Source organism: Eretmochelys imbricata, chromosome 4 (genome assembly GCF_965152235.1).
Source record: "Eretmochelys imbricata isolate rEreImb1 chromosome 4, rEreImb1.hap1, whole genome shotgun sequence".
Taxonomy (NCBI): domain Eukaryota; kingdom Metazoa; phylum Chordata; order Testudines; family Cheloniidae; genus Eretmochelys; species Eretmochelys imbricata.
In genome coordinates this window covers 94,769,858-94,793,220 of record NC_135575.1, presented here as the reverse complement: position 1 = coordinate 94,793,220, position 23,363 = coordinate 94,769,858, and the positions used below count along the sequence as shown (strand labels likewise).

At 42.6% G+C, this 23,363-nt stretch overlaps 1 protein-coding gene across 10 annotated transcripts in view; it reads right to left on the bottom strand.

Annotated features, from left to right (window-relative positions):
* Window positions 1-23,363, bottom strand: part of FRYL (FRY like transcription coactivator) — a 427,650-nt gene that overhangs the window by 268,912 nt on the left and 135,375 nt on the right. For all 10 annotated transcript variants that reach the window (XM_077815668.1, XM_077815661.1, XM_077815665.1 and 7 more), the window contains one exon: window positions 3,267-3,466. In XM_077815668.1, the coding sequence (XP_077671794.1) occupies window positions 3,267-3,386 (120 nt within the window). In that variant the 5' untranslated portion in view covers window positions 3,387-3,466. The remainder of the gene's footprint in view (window positions 1-3,266; window positions 3,467-23,363) is intronic.

The window sequence follows — 23,363 nt, the reverse complement described above, 5'->3', positions numbered from 1 at the left end:
TGACACCAGGAAGCATTTTCAAAACAGAGTAGAGTTTATTAGTCAACTAGACGTGATAAATCAACCCCCGCTGGATCGATCGCGCCAGAGGTAAGTGTAGACATGCCCTAAGTCATCAGAGGGAGAACAGGGTTTAAATCCAGTGGGTTTTGAGTCTGCCATAGCTAAAGGTAGGTGTGAAGCACCTCACTCTGCTGTACTGGGGGGACCTCCTCCATCCATTCTAACTGCTTTCTTCTTCTGCCCGCAATTTTTCTTTTTGGAACACCCAAAAGCTAAAATGAAGCAACTAATAAAAAGGAGAAAAGAAGAAGCATTTCTTCACTGAAGTGAGTTCTGAAAAATCAGATGCAGGTCAGACACAACCCAGTTCCATCTTGCTGCACATGGAAAGAGGGAACTGAAGGAGGGTCAAGCCACTCTACCCCTTTATGCTCTCTCACAAGTGCACTAATAGGTACAAGGTGCATGCTAGATGCTGCTATTCAAAAGATTCCGATCTCACGCACGCATGGCATATGCATAGCTACAATGGGATCCACATTAACATGTACTCAAAGAGGAATTAACTGTAGTTACCCTTTCCTTGTAACCTTAGGAAAAAAACAAATATTCATTTAAGACAAATATTTTATCAAGGACTTTGGTGAGGAATGTAGGAAATACTAAGTGCAAGTCTTGTAAAAAAAAAAAAAGTCAAAAAGTTATTATACATCAGGAAAAAAAAGCTATTTTCTCTTACATGCTGTTTCCTTAACTTTTCTGTCACCAGTACATGCAAGATATGAATTTACATCATACCCATCACCACTGATGAGGTGCCAAAATCTTAACAACCGGTTCCCTCCCCGCCCCCCAGGACTCCTGCCCCATCCATCCCCCTCCCCTGACTGCCCCTGGAACCAGGCAGGAGGGTCTCGCGGGCCATCATAGTGGGCGCCCACCCCGCCCTGCCCCTAAGAGCCAGAGGGACCTGCTGGGGGGCGAGCTGGGGAGTCCCGGTGGTGCTTACCTGGGGCAGCTCTCGGGAAGCATCCGGCAGGTCCCTCTGGCTCTGAGGGGTGGGGTAGCGTAGCTGGGTGGGGAGGGGGAAGCAGATCACTGATCACATCAAAAGTGGCACCTTAGGCGCCGACTCTGTGGGTGCTCTGGGGCTGGAGCACCCACGGGGAAAATTTGGTCGGTGCAGAGCACCCACCAGCAGCTCACCTCCCCGCCCTCCCGCCCCCAGCTCACCTCCGCTCTGCCTCCGCCCCTGAGTTACGCTCCGCCCCACCCTGCTTCTCTGCCCCTCCCCCTGGCTTCCCACGAATCAGCTGTTCGCCTGGAAGGGCTGAGAAGCAGCTCAGACCCAGGGAGGCAGAGGTGGAGGGAGCTGGGGTGGGGAGCGGTTCCCCGCGCGCCCCCCGCCCCCCCCCCGGGTTACCTACTGCAGCGCGGGCGGCCCTCCTCGCGCCCCTGCCAGCCCAGCTCACCTCCGCTCCGCCTCCTTGGGCCTGAGCGCGAAGCCACTGCTTGCTTCTCAGCCCTCCCAGGCTTCCTGTGCAAACAGCTGATTTGTGGGAAGCCTGTGGGGTTGGAGAAGCAGAGAGGGGTGGAGCGTAACTCCGGGGCGGAGGCGGAGCAGAGGTGAGCTAGGGCCGGGGGCAGGGCGGGAAGCTGCCAGTGGGTGCTCTGCACCCACCAAATTTTCCCCGTGGGTGTTCCAGCCCTGGAGCACCCACGGAGTCGGCGCCTAAGGCGCACTTTTGATGTGATCAGTGGGGGGAGCGGCTGCTCCCCCCCAGCTACGCTACCCTGGTTCTAAAAGGGCTTCTAAATTTAACAACCGGTTCCAGTGAACCGGTGTGAACCAGCTTCATCTCACCACTGCCCATCACTTTGGTATCTTTACAAAATCATAAATACTAACAAAAGGTCTCTTTATTGCTCATAAAAAACAGAAATAATTCAGTCTAAGAATGGAGGTAAAAGAATCATAGTAGGAGCCTTAAGACATTCAGTGTGGGCAATTCTTCTCAGTTCCCCACCTGTGCAACCTTGATTCAGCCCCCTGCAGCCTTTGTAGTATGTTGCAATCTTTAATTACATAATTACATACTAATTTCTTCACAGAACCCCTGCCTCCTTCAGTGCACAGGATGACTGTGCACAATAGTAAGAACTGTAAATGATGCCATAGGAACTCTGTTGTAAATGTTGTCTGTAGGACCCCAGCCTCACTCGTTGCAGAAGCTGGAAGGTGCATAGCGAATGAGGTAGGGGACTGCAAGAAGAGGGACTCTTATAGTTATGTCAACTGAATGCTACCCAGGAGAACTGGATTTCCAGAACAAAGCCAGGTTCCCTGACCAAGACATGAGGCCACCTTAGTAAATATTAGGACAATAAGTAAGAGGTAACAACACAGGGTCAAAAGAGTTAAGGAGTTGAATGAAGGCAAGAACATTAAAAAATTACACCATCATATGGTAGGCTAGCATATATATGCTGGTGGCTACACTTTATTTTTTTTTAAACAGCAGTATTATTTTTGATTTAATGCAAGCCTCCAATTAAGTCCATGTAACCAAAGAACAGATGCACTACACATTTATCTGTCATGCTCATAGAGATTGCCACCACAGTTTGGTGTGTTTCTATCTCCCGTTCAGTTTTAAGAAAGCAAGTCACTCAACCAGTTTTCATTGGACAATTAGTTTTCAAACAGACAGGAATTAAGTAATTCCAGATACCCCAGGTTAAATGTTCTGTTTGTTTATTTCAGCATCCGCACATCTGAATCTTTAAACAGGTTTTCAGGTTTAATTCATTTGCAAAATACATTGGTCACCCACTCTCTTGTCCAGCTGCCAGAGCCACTGCTACTCAGAAAAAAACCAAAACTCAGATTTAACATACATTTTCAAAACGTTCTTCAAAAGGAATTTCAGGAAGAAAAATGTTAGGCAGTGTTAATGTAAGATTGCTTTTTTGTTCCATTCTGCACTTTTACAGGACTTATAAATACTAAGGGGTTTTGTGTCAATATGTATTCTGGATCCTTAGCAACAGTTTTAGTGAAATGCAGTTAAAAAAAATCCAGTTAGCAACCCTGTTGGCACAGGGCTTTTCAAACCTACCCTCCAAATGACAACCACTATGAAAATTCTTCAACTACAGTATCAGTTCCAGTTCTACATTCATCATTTTTTTATAAATTTCTAGTAAGATATTAAATTTCAGACAAACGAGCAATTTAATTGCTACTAAAACAAATGACTCACCAAGGGTTCAGCCATTACAACTTCAATTTTCTTTTCAGCTTGAACAGCAAACTCGGCAAAGAGGCTCTTGATGACATACTCGCCAGGTTTGACATCCGGGTCAATAGTAATGTTAGACATGATGATGCTTCTCTTTTCCAATGCGGAACTGATGTTGGGAGAAACTCTACGTTTACTTACACTGCTGGTGGGCGCTGAGGCTATAGAGAAAAGAAACAAAACCCAAAATTAGTAATAAAGCAATAGACTATCAAGATTTTAAGCACACCATACTACACACAGCACTTCAGGAAACTAGAAATAGAAAAATATTACCTCTATCCTCCACTAAGATTTTCAATTTGTATAATATTAATTTGATTCAAATAAGGGAGTAAGGAAAATATAACTTCTCATTTTTACCACTGAAATGTAAAATCACTCAAAAGGGACACTCAGAATGGTTGAGGGTTACTGGACTGGATGATTCAGGTGACCAATAAAGGATACCAAGTACAACTTTGAATATCTCCAGTGAAAGCAATTCCCTAGTATTATTGTATATACCCATTCATAAGCGGTCACTTTTAATCATACATGTGACTTGCCAAATTTATTATTTCCCTCCCCAAACTCTCCTAAATGTAAGTTTGTTTGTGTTTATATGAGGTATCTAAAATTAAATGCAATATTTCAAATGGGGTCATACTAACACAGATTTTTATTGTTATTTAACACGTATATGCCAAATAGAGCAGATACCTACATTGTTTGTTTTGCACAAAATCAGCCAAATTTATTTCTGAAGAGTCCCTTGAAGTTAGACTTTCACTAGGGAAAAAAACTGGCCCAATATTTCTATTAGTATATGCCAAGACAGCAGCTGTCTTTTTTTTTTTTTTTTGGCAACATAGTTTCAGTGATGACCAGAAACTTTTGTCTGCTATTATTTCACAAGCTGTATATCCTTATTTTGTATTTGTGCATCTGATTAAGAACAGCCATTCTGGGTCAGACCAATGGTCCATCTAACCCAGTATCCTGTCTTCTGACAGTGGCCACTGCCAAGTGCTTCAGAGAGAATGAACACAACAGGCAATCATTAAGTGAACTACACCTGTCATCCACGGCCAGCTAGGGACATACAGAACATGAGGTTGCATCCCTGACCATCTTGGCTAATAGCCACTGATGGACTTCTCCTCCATGAACTTCTTTTTTGAACCCAGTTGTACTTTTGGCCTTCACAACATCCCATAGCAATGAGTTCCACAGGTTGACTCTGCGTTGTATGAAGAACTTCCTTCTTTTTGTTTTTCAACATACTGCCTATTAATTTCATTGGGTGACCCCGGTTCTTGTGTTATATGACAGAACAAACACACACAATTCATGATTTTATAGACTTCTATCACATTACTCCTTAGCCATGTCTTGTCCAAGCTGAAAAGTCCCAGTCTTTTTAATCTCTCCTCACACAGAACCTGTTCCATACCCTTAATCATTTTTGTTGGTTTCTTCTGTACCTTTTCCAATTCTAATATCTTTTTTGAGATGGGGCAACCAGAACTGTACACAGTATTCAAGGTGTGGGCATACCATGGACTTATATAGTGGCATTATAATATTTTCTGTCTTATTATCTATTCTTTTCCTAATGGTTCCTAACATCCTGTTAGCTTTTTTGATTGCCACTGCACACTGAGCAGATGTTTTCAGAGAACTATTTACAGTGACTCCAAGATCTCTTTCTTGAATGGTAACAGTTAATTTAGACCTCATAATTTTATATGTGTAGTTGGGATAATATTTTCCAATGTGCATTACTTTGCATTTATCAATATTGAATTTCATCTGCCACTTTATTGCCTAGTCACCCAGTTTTATGAGATCCCTTTGTAACTCTTCAGAGTCTGCTTTGGGTTTAACTATCTTGAGTAATTTTGTATTGTCTGCAAATTTTGCCACCTCACTGTTTACCCCTTTTTCCAGATCATTTATGAGTATGTTGGAAATCACTGGTCCCAGTGAAGATCCCTGGGGGGAACACTATTTACCTCTCTCCTTTCCAAAAAGTAACCATTTACTCCTAACCCTTTGTTTCCTGTCTTTTAACCAGTTACTGGATTAATGTGAATTTCTCCCTATGCAAGTTTCTCTAAATTATTTTTTATTTAAACTAAGTCTAAATATTTCAGACCAGTTTGTTTCTTTTGCAAAGTTTTAATTTTGATTTTAAACACTTGCTTACAAGTTAACTAATTCTATGAGCTTTTTATCATCCACATCTTTAACTAGAGTGTATTCTTTTTCTTCTTTGAAGCCATTAATGAAAATACTGATTACTACTGGGGCTAGACTTTTTGGTAACCCACTTAATAGCTTCTTTCTATGTGACTCAACAACTAGTAACTACGGTACTCTGTCCAATTTCAGTAAATTACATTTCTATGTAATCCACACTTCTGATCGCTTCAGCATGCTACTATTATCAGATAATGAATTCATTTCACACAGCCTGGTGTAAAGCTATCTCAGGCAATTTCCTATTCAACTAGTATTCACATTACAATACATCAACAAAACTTACATTAATTAGCAAACTTTTTGATAAATTCAATATTCGGCACACATACAAACATACTTCTTCAATACATACAACTACATCTCTCTTATTAGCAAGATTTTAAAAGCGCTCCTGAAAGCCATAATTATTTAGTAATTCTTAAAAAATATATGACAACCATGTTCTGTGTCTGAAGTGACTGGTTTTATAACGAATACTGCTAGTGCATAAATGAGGAAGTAAACAAAAATAACCACAGTACATTTCAGCTCTCTTAGAAATAGAGAGGAAAAAATAAGCCAAGTGGGGAAAAAAAGGATGACATTGTTAGGAAAGAAGTGTTATTTTCAAGTATTTAAGTGGGTTCCTAACAATGACCAGATGGAAAAAAAACCTTTAAATAAACTGTGACAGTAATGCTCTTTTAGGCTTATATGGTTATCAGGGAGGGTTTTTCCCTCTTTAAAAAATTAGAGCTTAAAGTATGGAAAATAATACTGTATGACCTTCAAAATAAAAACTACAGAAGTTGCAGCAGCTATACTTTTTAGTGAGATTCAATATTCAACACCCCAAAGAAAAAAAGCATTCATGAGAAATTTAATTTATAATCTTCATTTTAAGGGTCTTGGTCATTTTACATAAATTCTTATCAGACTAAACTATTAAGTTAAAGACTAAAGAAGAAATGTGGTGTTAACTTTATACTGTAAGTCAAAGAACCTATTCATATGAGTTTTTTCTTAATTCAGTGCAGGTGAAAGGTATAAGGTTGACACCAATAAAGAATAAGAATCTGTAAGAATATCACAATATCACAAGCAAAATTACTTCAGCAAACTCTAAGGAATCTTTTCAACAAATGCCATCGTTCTAAGGTAGTGGTCCCCAAACTGTGGGGCATGCCCCCTAGGGCAGTGCAGAGGAAAGTTCGGGGAGCACGGTGGGGGCGGGGAGGGAGCACCACCCAGTCCTGCTCTTCCCCCAGCTCTGCTCCAGCCCTTCCCCCGGTCCCAGCCCCAACCACAGTTGTGGTCCCAATATCAGTGTTGTTCCAACATCAGTTCCAGGAAGCAAAAAACTAAAACAGCAAAGTCCAAGCCAGAGTTATCAATGACATCTTGGTTGTCAATGTGAATGATCAGAGGGAAAATACAGAAGTATACACCAACTCTCCCTCAGAATATAAATCAGAGACTATTTTGCACTCTCTTTGAGGAAAAGCTTTAGCTAGGCTTTACCCCACTTGAAGAACAGATGATGAAAGACAGAGTGCTTGAGAGACGGCTTATGCCATTGACTGAAAATCCTATTCTGTTTTCTCCCGTAGGTGAAGAGCTCTTGGAGTGATCTGATGGTGGATGCTGTACTCCAACAAAACAGTTTCCTAACATAGCGGGCTGCACTGAGCATCACGTTAGGAGTTGATATAATACATAATCTTAGTCTGTCAGGATTAGGACATGTTTTGATTTCATTAATGGGAAAAAGCTATACAGGTTACATAAATAAATCTCAACTGCAGAACACTGATGTGGAGCTTCATCTCCAGTAGAGTCCACAAACTTTAAATAGTGCAGTGAGCTAGATAAGCTTCCAGCCCACTGCAGATAGTGTCGCAGAAGGCAAATGACATAAGAAGAGAACTCCTGACAGCCAAATTCCTGCTTCACCTCATTCCCACCCCCAGCATTCTTGAATATTCTGTATCATTGTAGCTCAGATACCCCTAGCAACAAGACTTCTGGGCACCAAAGCTTTGGCTCTTCCAGGAGAGGAGAAACAATTGAAAGATCCCTACTAGGCTGAAGCCACCAATACTAACAGATGCACAGCTGGAACTGGTTCCTGACTCCTCATGATGTTGAAGGGAGAATCTGCAGGGGCCATTGCTGGAACCTCTACACACCTCTGTGACGATGACAGAGACGTCAAGGAACATCTCACCTAAGTACCTTTATTGCAGGAAGAAAGTGTGTCTTAAAGCTTTGGTACTCTCACTATGAAGGAAGAGGAAGGACCTATCAGAACTGTACCTTCATTTCTCCTTCTAGCCAGAAAACAAATCTGGATGGTGAGACACCCATGTCAAGTTCGAACCTTGAGACCTCTTAGCATAGTTCAGTACTGTAGGGCTCCAGACAACTACTTTCATACCCCTTTTCAACCAGGACCAGATTAACCTCAGCAAAGAATTGCTGAATCTACATTTTATGACAGGTTTCAGAGTAGCAGCCGTGTTAGTCTGTATTCGCAAAAAGAAAAGGAGTACTTGTGGCACCTTAGAGACTAACAAATTTATTTGAGCATAAGCTTTCGTGAGCTACAGCTCACCACAAGTACTCCTTTTCTTTTTACATTTTATGAGTGGATCTTCAGAGTTCAGATGGCCATCAAGGGTGCTAGACACTCAGTACTGAACTGTCAAGTTAGACAAGAGTGGGGATTGGGACGGTTAGACTGCTTTTGCCAGGCCTAAAGTCACTTTGGCAAACAGACCTCAACAGTCCAGTTGCTTCTTGAAGTCGATGTCTGAAGAGACATCGCCATAAGTAGACATAGCTCTCCCAATACTTCAGCTGGAGAAGACTATCAGATCTAACACGTCAGCACTGCAACTTTCTCCCTAATACTAAGGGAACCAAACATGGGTGTCTAATGGACATCACAACATTAAGTGGAAGGACTCCAAAGACTCAAGATACAAAGAGTAACTTTTCAATGGGGCCGGGGGGGAGGGGGAATCAGCCTAATGGGACCAACATTAGGGAAAAGGTAATCAACTAAAGAGGCCCGGGCCTCCAACAATGCATGGTATGGCATGGACACTAACATTTATTGTTGTTTTTTAAAAGAAAAAAACTAAATAAAAAAAAGCACCCACCCCCTTAAAAAAAAACAATAAGAGAATCATCAGGGATACCAAGTGTGCTCTGAACTCAATGCACCTTCAAAGGTCAAAAAGAAATTAGGGGCAATTAGGGCCACTCTCCCCTCATTTCATACACTCAGAACTCTGCATCATGTAAGGATAAGTGGCCCTAACAGACATTCTCTAGAAAATTCAAAGTACCACGGGCATTTTTTCCCTAAAAACTGGCAATTCTCAAAGGAGAATATAATCATTTGTTGGAAGTGTTCAGTTCGATTTTTCTTAGTTTATATAATCAAGCTATTATTTCTTGGAACCTCTTTTTCCTTGCAACTGTTTAAAAAATAAACTTCCAAGCTCCTAATGATTCCATCTGCTACAGGAACTAAATGCAAAGATAGAATGCAGATCCTTTCCCTTTGAAATATGTTGTAAATGAAAGGCACATTAAAGGACCAAATCCTTGCTTTGAAATGTACGAGACTATATTTTGAAAACGATTCTCAAAATACATATTAATTTCAAAAGAACTAACAGAAACAGAACTGAAAAATTGCTTTGGCCTCAAAAGTTTAAAACCTGATTAGTTTTGAAACTTGAGGCATGGAGCTTGTTGTTACCTTTCAGTCAGTTCTCTAACTGCCAGAACAGCTGCACAGGAACTGACTTGTAAAAGGTATACATGTTTTGTACACTGTGAAATGAGAGGTGTAGAGAAGAAACTGAGTTCTGATGTGCATATGTATCAAAAGCATTATTATATTTTATATTAATATAGTGACTTTTGAGACAATTTTAAAGTTGCTTTCAACATTCCTGGAAAGTATTTAATATTACAATCATTTAAAATGGAAGCACAGGCAGGTTAAGTGACTTTCAGTCACACAGCAAGTTAATGTCAGAGCCCGGAATAGAATCTCAAAGTCTTGACTCCGAGATTATCTCTAATTGTTGATCTATTGGTTCAAATAAAATGACAGAATACACCCTTTTCCTGTTCAATGTGCAATCTGGGTGGTGTACAGAGAATGAAGCACTGCTAAGTATAATTCTCCTGGTTTAATATAGGCTCCCATGCCCTATTCATTGCATGCCATGCAATATAAACAAGGGAGTAATGATAGCAGTAAGGAGGTGATTTTACCTCTGCAGACAGCATTGGTAAGACAGATACTGGAATACTGCATATTGTTCTGATGTCCACCAGTTCTGGTGGCATTGCTCAATTAGATTATCCTGAATAAGGGGAATATCTCTTATTGATTTAACATATAAAATATCAAAAGGAGCCTGGGTCAAAGATATTACCTGAACGCGTGTGTCAATTTGGAATTTTTGGTGACTTTGGCTGTTCAGCTTGGGGAACCCAAACAAACGTGAGAAGAAAAATGGACATTTCAGAATGCAACATTTTTAAATGTTTGCCTACAGATGACTGTAACATCTTTCTTTTAAGATTACACTGAGAATGTAACTATCTTATCTTCAGTAAAAATCCCAATGCAACTTACAGTCACTACTGATGATCCCAAAATGTATGACATTGTTAATGGTTCATATTGCTGGTTCTCATCTCATATATAGTAATGTTTATGTTCTATGTGTTATGAAAAATTAATAAATAAGTTTTTAAAATTTCTGGGGAGGAGAGGAGGCAGGAGTCTGTGTGTCTGCTTATTTTTAATAAATACAACAGATTCTAAGGCTAATTTATAATCTATTACTAGATTTCTTAACTGTGTTAAGCAGCATGATTATTTCAGATATTTATATTAAATGATATCCATTTAGTACTGAATAAAAGTCATGAATTTAAATTTTGATATGTCTGCAAAAAATATGGATTTTAAACTGCATATTCAAAGACATCTCATTATAAGAGAAGTAATATATCCCTCTCTCTGTAGCTCTGCTGCCACCAAATTTGAAAAACTGTATGCCATTCTGGGTAACTCATTATCTAAAAAAAAAGAAAAGGAGGACTTGTGGCACCTTAGAGACTAACCAATTTATTTAAGCCTAAGCTTTCGTGAGCTACAGCTCACTTCATCGGATGCACTGAGCTGTAGCTCATGAAAGCTTATGCTCAAATAAATTGGTTAGTCTCCAAGGTGCCGCAAGTCCTCCTTTTCTTTTTGCGGATACAGATTAACACAGCTGCTTCTCTGAAACCTGTCATTATCTAAGATATATTAAACTACTTCATACGAAAGGTCAAGTATGCAACAGACTACACAATGATAAACAAAATATTGGCTACAATTTTGTTCCAATTCCAAATTTGTCATTCTTTGTCCTACTAGCAAAAGTACATCTCTTGTCCTAGCAAGAATTACTGCTTGTGCTACTACACTGATCAGATTCTACCAATGATAACTACAAAATTTTTCCGATACTCTTAAAATAAGGAGAAAAGTTATGTCAAGTACCAAATGTGTTTAAAAGTATTACATTACTACAGAATGAAATCTGGAATTAAAACCATATCACTCACAATAGTACAAAAAACAAAATACTACATTCACAGTTCTTTGAACACACTGAACATTATTCATTTAAACAATGTCCTGTTTGTTTATTCTGTTTTCATGATCTAACATTGTGAGCTGCTATGTGGGAAATCTGTGAGCAAGTGCCCCTATCGTGCTGTAGAAAGTATCTGTAAAACAGCTTGTTTGGTTGCTAGGGTCACTCCAAATTGTTTAGATAATTTCAGGGAACAGTAAAAATATATAAAGATAACTAAACATACATATATTGTATGTTTCAGTTTCAGAGTAGCAGGTTCAAGGACAAGGCAAAGTTTGTACCTTGGGGAAGAGGTTTTTAACCTAAGCTGGTAAGAATAAGCTTAGGGGGTCTTTCATGCAGGTCCCCACATCTGTACTCTAGAGTTCAGAGTGGAGAAGGAACCTTGACATGGTAAAATATATGGTACACTAAAGACCCCCTAAGCTTATTCTTACCAGCTTAGGTTAAAAACTTCCCCAAGGTACAAACTTTGCCTTGTCCTTGAACCTGCTACTCTGAAACCGAAACATACAATATATCCTTAAGATCAAAAGGCAAGGCAGGCTATTAGTAAGTTAAAACTTAAAGCTAAATTGTTATATTTTAAACTTAAGAAATACACCATTAACATTTTAGCGTTTGCTATCAGTTTATATTTTAATCAAGATCTTGTAAGACCAAAATGAGGCAATACCTTTAATATGAAGATTTGTGAGCATGCTTATCTACTTTGCAGTCTCCATCTACCATGTACAGCACCAATTCAGTAATATATTTGAGCGCAAGATTAATCCCACCAATTTCAATGGAACTACTACATGCTTAAAGATAGGAATGAGCTTGAGTACCTTGCTGAATCAGGACCTATGCCTGCTCAGTTCTTATGACCAGGCAGGCAGAAATATAAATAACCCATTAATGGGAGCAATCCTCTTGGCTATTGCTATGTATAATAGCCAGTATTGCTAACCTGTAAAGATCAAAAATCTTGAATCAGAGCGCAGAAAATCATGCGATTAGTTAGGCCAATCATGAGTTTTTATATACATCATCAAACCATGTTTTCTAGTCTGCCTTTTGACTTTTTAACTCCCTCTACTCTTCTAGCTATGTGTGAGAGATAATTTCAGGTTGAAAAGTCAACCTTTAATGCATACAAAAACTTATCTCCTTGGCTGTTCAGATGGAGACTCCACCTACCTTCTCCTCACTTCTAAGTTAGGGAAACTGCCAAATATTTCCTATTACTGTCTCTTCCTATCCACTCCTCCCCTGCCTCACTGCCATCCAGGGCTTCTACTCGACCTGGATCCCAAGTACACGAGCCCCTTGAACTACAGAGTGGCAGCCATTTTGCCTGTGGGCATGGCTTCAATCTCACTGAAAACGGGGGGAAGTTGCAACCAGTTTTATTAAGGGACAGCTTTCTTTCCACATGCAGATAGACTGTAGAGAAATGGCAGCCATTTTTCTGTCTTTATCCCATTTGACAGCATTTTGAAGAAGAGAAAATGTGTAAGTTGGCAGCCTTTCATTATGTTTTCATTGGGGGGGGGCAAAAAAGAAAAAAAAATCTAAAACCATTTGGCAATAGCAAATACCTAACTGATCACAAGAAGAGGTCACATCGAGCTGTTCATGAAAAAATGTTTACCTTTCCCCAGTTAGATCTGTGGCAGGAAATTTGAGAATTTCAGGAACTCTGATGTTAACCTTTTGGAGGTGCCTTCCGACCTTTCGCTAGAGTGGGCAGAGCTTCAAGGCTTATAATACAAAACACTGTCTAGAAAAGTAAGTTCTCCTGGTCAGCCTATGCTCATCGACAGCTCAGAATCCTACTTCCAGGACTCCGAAATTTAACCATGTTCTCAGCCTCACACGTACTTAGTCAGCACATTATATCCAGTGTTTACTGCATTAACTTAACTTTTGTTTATATAAAATGTATGTATATGCATTTGACCCTTCTAGCATGTTGAATGAATTTTTGTTCATCTGTAGCAATTGCAATCTATAGTCATTTTAAATTAAGATAAAATGTAATAAAGTAAGCTTAAATAAAAATGTACAGATCCAGCACAATGTAGCCCCAATCATGACTGCTTCCTCTACATACTACTATAATATAAAGGTATAACAACAACAAAATTAAACAAATCCCTGTCCAGGTAAAACAAAATGACATGGAGTTCTTATTGAGGCCCTTTGTATATGCAGAGAAATGTTTTAATTAGTGTTAACCTAGTTTTTATAAAGTACTTCAAATATAAAAGGCATTATAAAATACATCATCCCCACCAAAGCAGACCTCCATCAGCAGGACACCCCTTACATTGTAAGTGTTGCTCTCAACACGACACCTAAACATCGTCCCCAAGGAAGCTGGACTACTGATATCTCAGCCCATTCCAGGTCCTCCAACAGATTAATCTGGTGGTCTTCAAACTCCAGCTATCCAATATGCTGAAGGTGCATCCAGTGTTCCACGTTTCCATACTGAAGAAGTACAATGACTCTTCCCCTGGACAGATACAGCCATCTCCTTCTCCCTTCATGGTCCAAGGGCAAGAAGAATACCTGGTGAGGCAGATCTTGGACTCCAAGGGAAGCCCACGAACCTCGTTAACTAGGAAAATTCTGGTCCAGATGATCATTCGTGGGAGCCAGTCGGCAACATACATACACCCGACCACCTACTTCAGGAACTCCATTGGTCATAACCCGACAAACTGGGCCCAAAGACATTTTATGGGCATCTTTTGAAGGGGGGTGGGGGGAGGATGAGATGAGTTATCTGAGCCTGAACCCGCTTAAACCTGGTAAGTCATCTCTGAGTCAGAGAGCGTGATGAGTCATCAGAAGCAATTATCTGTAGGTCTTCTCCATGTAAGTCTACCAGAGTTCAGCCAATCCACAGGCAAGGCTCCACCTAGATGATCCCAAAGCCAGTATATAGGCTCCTAAGGGAAGGAGCCTCTCCAGCCTGCTCAGCGTCACTACCTAGCCAGGAACAATATTGCCAGCAATTTCAATAGACTGCCCTTGCTCCTGCTCCAGCCTCTCCAGCTCCATCCTGTGCCTATTTCCATGCTAGCCAGACCCTGTTCCAGCCTGCATGTGCTCCTGCCTCAATGAACCACCTGCTGATTCTGATAACTTGCCATTTATTATACTATGACTGTCTGGGAAGGGAGTAGTTTTCGATAGCATGCATAGGTAGCCTACTTTCTTGGTGGCAAAAGAGGATAACATGAAATCACAAACAATTCAAATTTGGGGAATTCTACCAGTTATGACTGGGTGTACTGACTAAATCAACCTGCCTGTCACCTTTACAATCTATGTGCTATGCTTACCTTCAAAATAACATGAAGCATTGGAGACAATGAATTCTAAACATCAGACCCCATAAATGCTTAGTAAAATATAATACTTGAATATTGTGTAACACCATATATTTTGGAAAAGTATCTAATGCTCAGGCTCATTATTATTCACATACCATATGTACTCGTTCGTTTATAAGCCGACCCCCGCCCCGCAAGATGGATAGGTAAAAATAATAAAAACAGTCTGACCCTTTCATAAGCCGATCCTATATTTCAGGGGTTGGCAAACTTTGGCTCCCGGCCTGTCAGGGTAAGCCGCTGGCAGGTCGGGACGTTTTGTTTACCTGGAGCGTCTGCAGGCATGGAGCCCCTTCCCGCAGCTCCCATTGGCTGGGAACGGCGAACCGCAGCCACAGGGAGCTGAGGGGATCCATGCCTGCAGATGCTCCAGGTAAACAAAACAACAATGTATTAGATATTGAATTCAATGATTTCACAGAGCTTAAAATCATCACATTTTGGTGTAGACCCGTTTATAAGCCGACCCCCACTCATTGATGAGTCACTTTTTTACCAAAAATATTCGGCTGATGAACGAGTACATACAGTATAAATATTTTTCCCTGTGTTTTGTTTTAAAGCCAGAAGGAAACACCCCTTATAGAGCAGCATGAGCCTATTGGCCTGATTGGTGCTGCCTCCTCAAATATAGAAGTCAAACTATGCCTATGGTGCCACTACAAAAAATGAAATCAAGAAGAGGAAAGAAGCAGACAAATGCATACCACTGTGTCGTAACTTTGAAAAAACAAATATCCCATTAACCAAAAACGAAACAAAAAAACATTTCACAGCAATAGCAAGCAGCAACATGAGTCATACCTCACAGGCAACAGCACACTGAGCTGTCAACAAAGGAAATGCCATCAAAATGAACAGTATAGTGAATAAATAAAACAAAATTCTGTAACTTAACAGTGGGCACTTGATTCTGCTCTGTTTGGGGAAAAGCGCTTAACTCCACGATAGCTGGAACATGAATAGGGCCTTACCAAATTCATGGTCCATTTTGGTCAATTTCATGGTCATAGGATTTTAAAAGTCGCAAATTTATGATTTCAGCGATTTAAATTTGAAATGTCACTGTGTTGTAATGGTAGGGGTCCTGACTCAAAAAGGAGTTAGAGGTGGGGAGGATTGCAAGGTTATTGTGGGGGGGTTGTAGTACTGCTAAGCTTACTTCTGCATTGCTGCTGGCGGTGGCACTGCCTTCAGAGCTGGGTAGCTGGAGAGCAGCGGCTGCTGGCCAGGATCCCAGCTCTGAAGACAGAGCTGCCACCAGCAGCAGCACAGAAGTAAGGATGGCATGGTATGGTATTGTCACCCTTACTTCTGCACTGCTGCCTACAGAGCTGGGCCCTTAGTCAGCAGCTACCACTTCCAGCTGCCCAGCTCTGAAGACAGCAGCGCAGAAATAAGGGTGGCATTGTATGGTATTGCCATCCTTAATTCTGCACTGCTGCTGGCGGGGTGCTGCCTTCAGAGCTGGACATCCAGCCAACAGCCACCGCTCTCTGGCTCCCCAGCGCTGAAGGCAGTGCAGAAGTAAGGGTGGTAATGTCGTCCCAAAATAACCTTGTGAACCCCCAGCAACTCCCTTTTGGGTCAGGACCCCCAATTCGAGAAACACTGGTCTCCTCTGTGAAATCTGTATAGTATAGTGTAAAACACGGGTCAGCAAACTACGGCCTGCGGGCCAGATCCGGGTTTTGGATCTGGCCTGCAGGATTGCCACCCCCATGGCGCCATGGGCCGCCCCGCTGCTCCCAGAAGCGGCTGGCACCATGTCCCTGTGGCCCCTAGAGGATAGGGCTCAGAGTGTTACCCTTGCCTGTGTGTACATCCCCCGAAGCTCCCATTGGCCAGGAACAGGGTAAGCGGTGCCGGGTTGGAGCCCAACCCCCTCCTGCACCCCGCCCCCCAACTCCCTGCCCTGAGCCCCCTGCCGGGACCCCAGCCCCCTGCCACACCCTGCACCCCAACCCCCTGCCCTGAGCCCCCTCCTGCACTCCTCCCTGCACCACTGCTCTGAACCCCCTGCAGCACTGTGCACCCCCTCCTGCACCTCAACCCCATTCCCTGAGCCCCCTCGTACACCCCGCACCCCTCTTCTGCCCCAACCCCTTGCACTGAGCCCCTTCCTGCACACCACACCCCCTCCCACACCCTGCCCCAGCCCTACATGTATGGGCCTGCATGCACTTTCCCCACACTGATGTGGTCCTCAGGCCAAAAAGTTTGCCCACCCCGGTGTAAAAGCACACCAAAAAGCAGATTTAATGAGAGAAGACCAGATTTCACGATCCGTGACGTGTTTTTCATGGCCATGAATTTGGTAGGGCCTTAATCATGAAGCACTATAAACCAGTGAAAATTATATCATATATTGCCCTTTTCTTTTGAATCTTTGACAGACTCACTGAAGTGTATATAATAAAATGAAAATAAATGCCTTACTCTGGCCATCCAATCCAGAAACATCTTATTTCAGCATTTCTATACTTCAACAGAAGGTGCGATTGCAGCTCAGATAGGCATACCCATGCTACTTTTAATCTAGCGAGCACAGCTAAAAATAGCAATGAAAACGCAGCAGCACGGGCTTCAGTGAGGAATGTACAAGCCTTCCTGGTTCTTCTTGGTACATACTCACATTGCTAGCCCGTGCCATTGTGCATTCACTGCTATTTTTAGTCATGCTAGGTAGATTAAAGTTAGCATAGGTATGCCTAAGCGAGCAGCAATCACACCTTAAATTACAGTGTAGACATACCCAGAGAGTCAGAACTGCAGAGTTCTATTCCCCACTCTCCTGCTAACTTCAACTACCTTGATCAAAAAGAATAAACAAGGACAGTACAGAGCACTTACATAGCACTTTCCATTTATTTATTAATTAAGCCTAAACATTTTTGTGAGGTAAATTATTTAATCTCTCTATGCCCCATTTAACCTATTTGTAAAATGGAAACAGGAGGATTTGTCTATTTCAGGGTGGTGTTGTGAAGTTTAATGTTTGTAAAGTCCCACTGTGGATGGTTCTTTGATTACTTGCACATTGAGAAGAAGCTGTCAAAACAGCTAACCGGATGTAAGGAACCCATTAGGAAAGGGATAGATAATAAAGACAGAAAATATCATAATGCCACTACATAAAGCCATGGTATTCCCGCATCTTAAATACTACATGCAGTTCTGGTCATCTCAAAAAAGATATATTAGAAGTGGAAAAAACAGAAGGGCAACCAAAATGATTAGGGGTATGGAACAGCTTCCATATGAGGAGAGATCAGACTTTTTCTCTTAGAAAACAGATAACAAAGGGGTGACATGATCGAGGTCTATAAATTTATTCACTTTTCCACACCATTCGTAAGTGTTTATTTAGCCCTTTACATAAACACACAAACCAGGTGTCATATAATGAAATTAATAGCAGCAGGTTTAAAACAAACATAAGGAAGTACTTCTTCACATAACGCACAGTCAACCTCTGGAACTCGTTGCCAGAGAATGCTGTGGAGTTAGATAAGTTCATGGAGTATAGGTCCATCAGTGGCCATTTGTCAACATGCTAAGGGACGTAAGGCCATGCTCTGGGTGTCCATAAACCTCTTTGTGCATGAAACTGGAACTGGATGACAGGGGATGGATCACTCGATAATTGCCATGATCTGTTCATTCCCTCAGAAGCATCTGGCACTGGCCATTGTCGTAATACAGAATGCTGGGTTAGATGGAGATCTGCCCTGGTACGGACATTGTTATGTTCTTAAGGAGTTTCATGTGTGTTTATAGTCTAGCCAAAGTCTGGAATAAATTACAGTAATATAAACAAAAATAAATGAGTATGGTATCAATGTACTGCAGATATGCTTATTTCAGATGAAAGCACATGAATGCCTAGAGTACATTTCCCAGTGAGTCAAATCTTGAGGATGACTATATTAAATCAAAAATATCTCAAACACATTTTGGAAGCCATTATGATGCTAGCACAACAGATTATCCAGGGGCAGCTATTAGCCTCCCCTCAAAATACAGACTATTCTACTGTTCAGTGACATAATGCTTGTGTATATTCGAGGAAAGTTTTAAAATCTATTGTATGTCTGGTTTTATTTGCCATTTCAAGTGCCCCATATTTTCTCTCTTCCAACCTTTCCCTCATTTCTTCTTTCTCCCTCCCCTATTTTCTACTGCTCTCTTTCTCTGAAAAATGGGTACTCCTATCTCCTCTTTTATTTTGTTTAAGACAGGAAGAGTCTCTTGTTCTCTGCAAAAAGAAAAGGAGGACTTGTGGCACCAAGTGAGCTGTAGCTCACGAAAGCTTATGCTCAAATTAATTTGTTAGTCTCTGAGGTGCCACAAGTCCTCCTTTTCTTTTTGCGGATACAGACTAACATGGCTGCTACTCTGAATCTTGTTCTCTGCTTTCTCTCTATTCTTCTGCATTCCACAACCAAAGTGAGCGGCTGTAATCCTTGTGCACAATACCATGAGTCAGCCACAATCCAACTCATTTCCCACGAATTACCCAAAATTCAAGTAAAAGGATTGTTAATGTAAACCTCAGTATTTATTATTTCATAATGTAAATAATTACATCATTTTGTTGTGTGTATGCCTTAAATAATAGTGAGGTATACTTATATTTGACTAGACTGATCAATATAACTGTACGAGAAATGCCTATTTAAATTACAGACTTTATCCAGACCCACTAAAGGGCATAGTGGTAATTCTAAGCTATCTAATACCATAAAGAACTAGACCAGATAACAGTCTTGGAACAAATAAGTGAGCTGTTGCAATTTATTTTTTGTATATTGTAAGCGGGGGAACAGTCCCACTATTGTGGGGAACTTTCCTGGCTTCTGCACTACCCCAGTGAAGTGGGCTAGCAAAAGGATCCGAGTCCTCGCTCCCACTTCCTTTACCCAGTGGCCTCCCTGCCCTTGAGGACTCCCCTTCCACTCTTCTGTCTGGCAGAGTCCTCGTAACCCCAACAAGGCTGGGCCCAGGATTCCTGGGGGGCTCGATCCCCAACCCTGCTGTGGTCACCTAGGACAGGGGCTAGGGTGTCCCCACTCCAGGGTAGTCTCTCTGCACTGGGCACTTCTCTGACCCACTGACCATTACATACAAGTTAAAGCAAATGCAAGTTATTTAATCAACAATTAATTTTAAAAAGAATAAGGAAAAATGGGAAAGGTTAAAGGAAACACATCAACCCGCTCTGTGGCAGGGAACATCACAAACAGTGTCTCTGGAAAGTCAGGGCAGTTCAGTCTGTTCCTTGTAAGTCCCAGGCCTTCTTCTGAGGCCCTGGCTGTGCTGCAGGGATGCTGTGGATTGGACACTTGCTCTGGTGGTGGTCACATACTCTCAGGCTCTAAGTGGTAGGACCCTTCTTCCCAGTGTTGCCCCCGCCCTGTCGGGGTTATGATCCACACCTGGCCTGCAGAGCCCCTTGGCTGAGTTGTCTCCCTCTGCTGGGCCTGCTGCCCAGGGTCCCCCTCACTCTCCCCAGCTGCTCACCACACCCAGCTGCACCACTCTGTCTCAGCACTGCTGCTGCTGCTGCTCTGCCTCCAGCTCCCTGTGCTGCTTCTTTGGCCCCTCTGCCTCTGGTTGCTATAGCTCTGCTCCCAGGACAGGTCTGCTCTGCAGGCTGCTTCTGTGACTCTGCTCCTAGCACTGACCTGCTTCGTGGGCTGCTTTTCTGGCCCCTCTGGCTCTGGTTGCTGCAGCTCTGCTCCCAGACAAGTCTGCTCTCTCTGGGCTGTGCCTCTGGCTTTGGGGCTGCAGCTTTGCTCCCAGGACAGGGTCTGCTCTCACTGGATCTGGCACAGCTCAGCTTGGGCCCCGGCTTTCTCCTTAGCTCGGCCCCACTCTGTCTGACTCAGGGAAATCCGGCTCACACAGAGGACGGGACCTCCCTGGCATCCTGACTCCCTGATTAGCCTGCCTGCCCTGTCATTCAGGCTGACCTGGAGCATTGGCCTCTCCCCATTGTTCCTGGGGACTGTCGGTCTCAGGGTCCTGATTTCCCATAGATCCTCCCCCTTTTAGTACTGGGAGCTAGCCAACCAAAACACCCCCACTGACTGTTAGTAAGGGGGCAACAGTCCCCTTACATATTCATAGTACCTAGGAGCCCTCGTCATGGACCCCATTGTACTAAGTGTACAAACAAACAAACAAACGAGTCTCTGCCCTTACAATTTAAGTATAAGACATGAGAAAACAGACTGATATAGACAAACTAATACAGACAAACTGATAAGAAAGAATTAGACTATGTCTACACTACAGAGCTTACAGCAGCACAGCTGTACTGATGCAACTGCACCACTGTAAGATCTCGTGTAGCCACTCTATGCCAACAGGAGGGCTCCTGTTGACATAATTAAACCATCCTCAACAAGCAGCAGTAGCTATGTTGAGGGGAGAAGCTCTCCTGATGACATAGCACTGTGCTTTTCTCATACCCTTGCGTGACATAAATTTTGCCAACGTAAGTGATAGTGTAGACAAACTGTTTGACAATATTTATCAGCATGATAGGCAGTGGTCTTAGCACAACAGCAGCCTAGCCATTGTGAAGCTTTTTTGTAGGCCTCGCAGTGAAGGACAGTCTAAAGTAGAGATTTGAAGGAAAATAATGAAGTGACTTTGCAGATGTTTACAGAAGGTCCTCCTATATGTGAGGGGCAGCACAGGAGAAAGAATGAAAGTAGTCATATAAAAAAAGTGCCAGTGGATGCTGACATAATGAACCAATAGGAAGTGGGAGTCAAACTCTCAATACTGAATGAGAGATCACAGGTAGGGTAGGGATAGGCTTGAATGGCTCTGGAAGCAAAGACAAGTAGATTATCTTTGATGCTACAGAAAAGAGCAGTGGTGCCCAAACTTTTCCTGTCCAACACCCCCCAGTAATGGAATCTGTCCGCACCCCCCTCCATTACTGCACAGTTGGCTCAGCAGAAGAGCTTGGGCTGAAGGCAGAGCGGGGGGCAGAACTGGGGATGAGGGAGGAGCTGGGGCTAGAGGCGGAACTGGCCTGGTGGCAGAGAGGGAACAAGGGCAGAGCTAGGCTGGGGAAAGCCGGATCTGGGGCTGGAGCTGGAAGCAGAGCTAGAACCGGGGCCATAGCTGTGGGGTGAGGCTGGGGCTGAGAGTGGAGTCATGGCCAGTAGCCAGGGCCAGGGCTGCAGCTGAAGCTACAGCTATAGGGGGAGCTGGGGCTGGAGTGGAGCTGAAGCCAGTGCTGGAGAGGAGCTGTGTGCAGAGTGGAGCTGGGTGGCGTTCCCTCCCCGCCCCCTATGGGGGCTGGCCTGGGCCCCATCATGCTCCCCTGAACTTTTCTCCACACACCCCTAGGGGGGAACGCCCCATAGTTTGGGGACCACTGGAGAAGTGGGAGCCAGGGAGGGATGCAAAGAGAGAGGTGACATGGTCAAAGTGATGGGCTAAGAAAATGATCTTTCCATCAGCATTTTGAATGGATATGAGTGGGACAAGACTGCATTTGTCAAGGCCGGAAAACAGCATGATGAAGTAATCAATACACAAAATGATGAGAACCTGGACAAGAGCTTTTAGCTGTGTGGATGGATAAGAAAGAGAGTGTGTCGTAGAAATGTTATTCAAAAAGAATATACAAGACTTAAACATAGCCTCGGTGTGAGGACCTAGAGAGAGGTCTGAATCAAAGATGATGCTCAAGTTATAGGCCTGAGTGACAGGCAAGGTGATGGTGGTGTCCACATTGATCAAGGAGATAGCGAGAATGGCTTGTCGGGGAAGGGGAAATTAAGTGTTGGGTTTTACTCATGTTGAGTTTCAGCTGACAGCGAGGCATCCACAAGGAGATCTAAATAGCAAGCAATCCATCCCCGCATTGGAAATTCGTCCTCAGAGCAACCCAAGGTAGATTTTGCCTCCAAAAGACAGAGTAGCCTTTTTCTGAAGTACTCTAGTTTGACAAAGACTCTAGCATCAGAGCGTTTTTGGTTTTGTTTTTTGTAATTTGAACTGTTATTAAATAGATTGAAGAACAACATCCTAAGGAATGAAGGGCTAGAGGCAATGTTAATTTACTTATTTTGTCTTCTCTGACTGAAAATCTGCTGATTCAGACCTGCAATTGCTTTCTCCCTCCACACCCAACTTTTTCTAGTTTCAGAGCAGATATGTTCCTCTTTCCCCCGCTCCCAGTACATGCTCTAATCTAAATTACCTTGAATGTGTACAGTCTTCTGCCTCTATGCTCAGGGTCAAGGTTTTCTCAGCAGCTCTCCTGCAGGAGTCTTTTCTTGACATCTTTTTTTGCCATCTTCTCCCTCCCTCTTCAGGGTGGTTTCCAATTTACAGAGACAGAGCCTTTGAGGGAGCACGTAGAACACTGCAGACTCTCCTATCCTCGCAATACATTCCCAGCAGCTTTAGTGGTTGAGCAGAGCCCAGCTAACAAATGTTCTAATTTCCACACTTAGTAGCCCCCTCCACACTTCAGTTTTATAACTTTCATTTTGAAGTGTCTCAAAACAAAACTATCCATCTGTCATTTTCCCCAGAAGTTCTAAGCCTGACATAACATTCTATTTCCATGATAAAGAATAAAATTTCACTAGCTGTAATTCAGATCCCAAATATACAACAGGAAGATTATTTTAATACCCCTCCTTCCAAAACTAGCACCAGGAGAAAGAGGAAGTGGGCTAGGAATTTCACTAAGTCAGCTCAGCTCTGGCTGTATTTAAGAAGCAAAG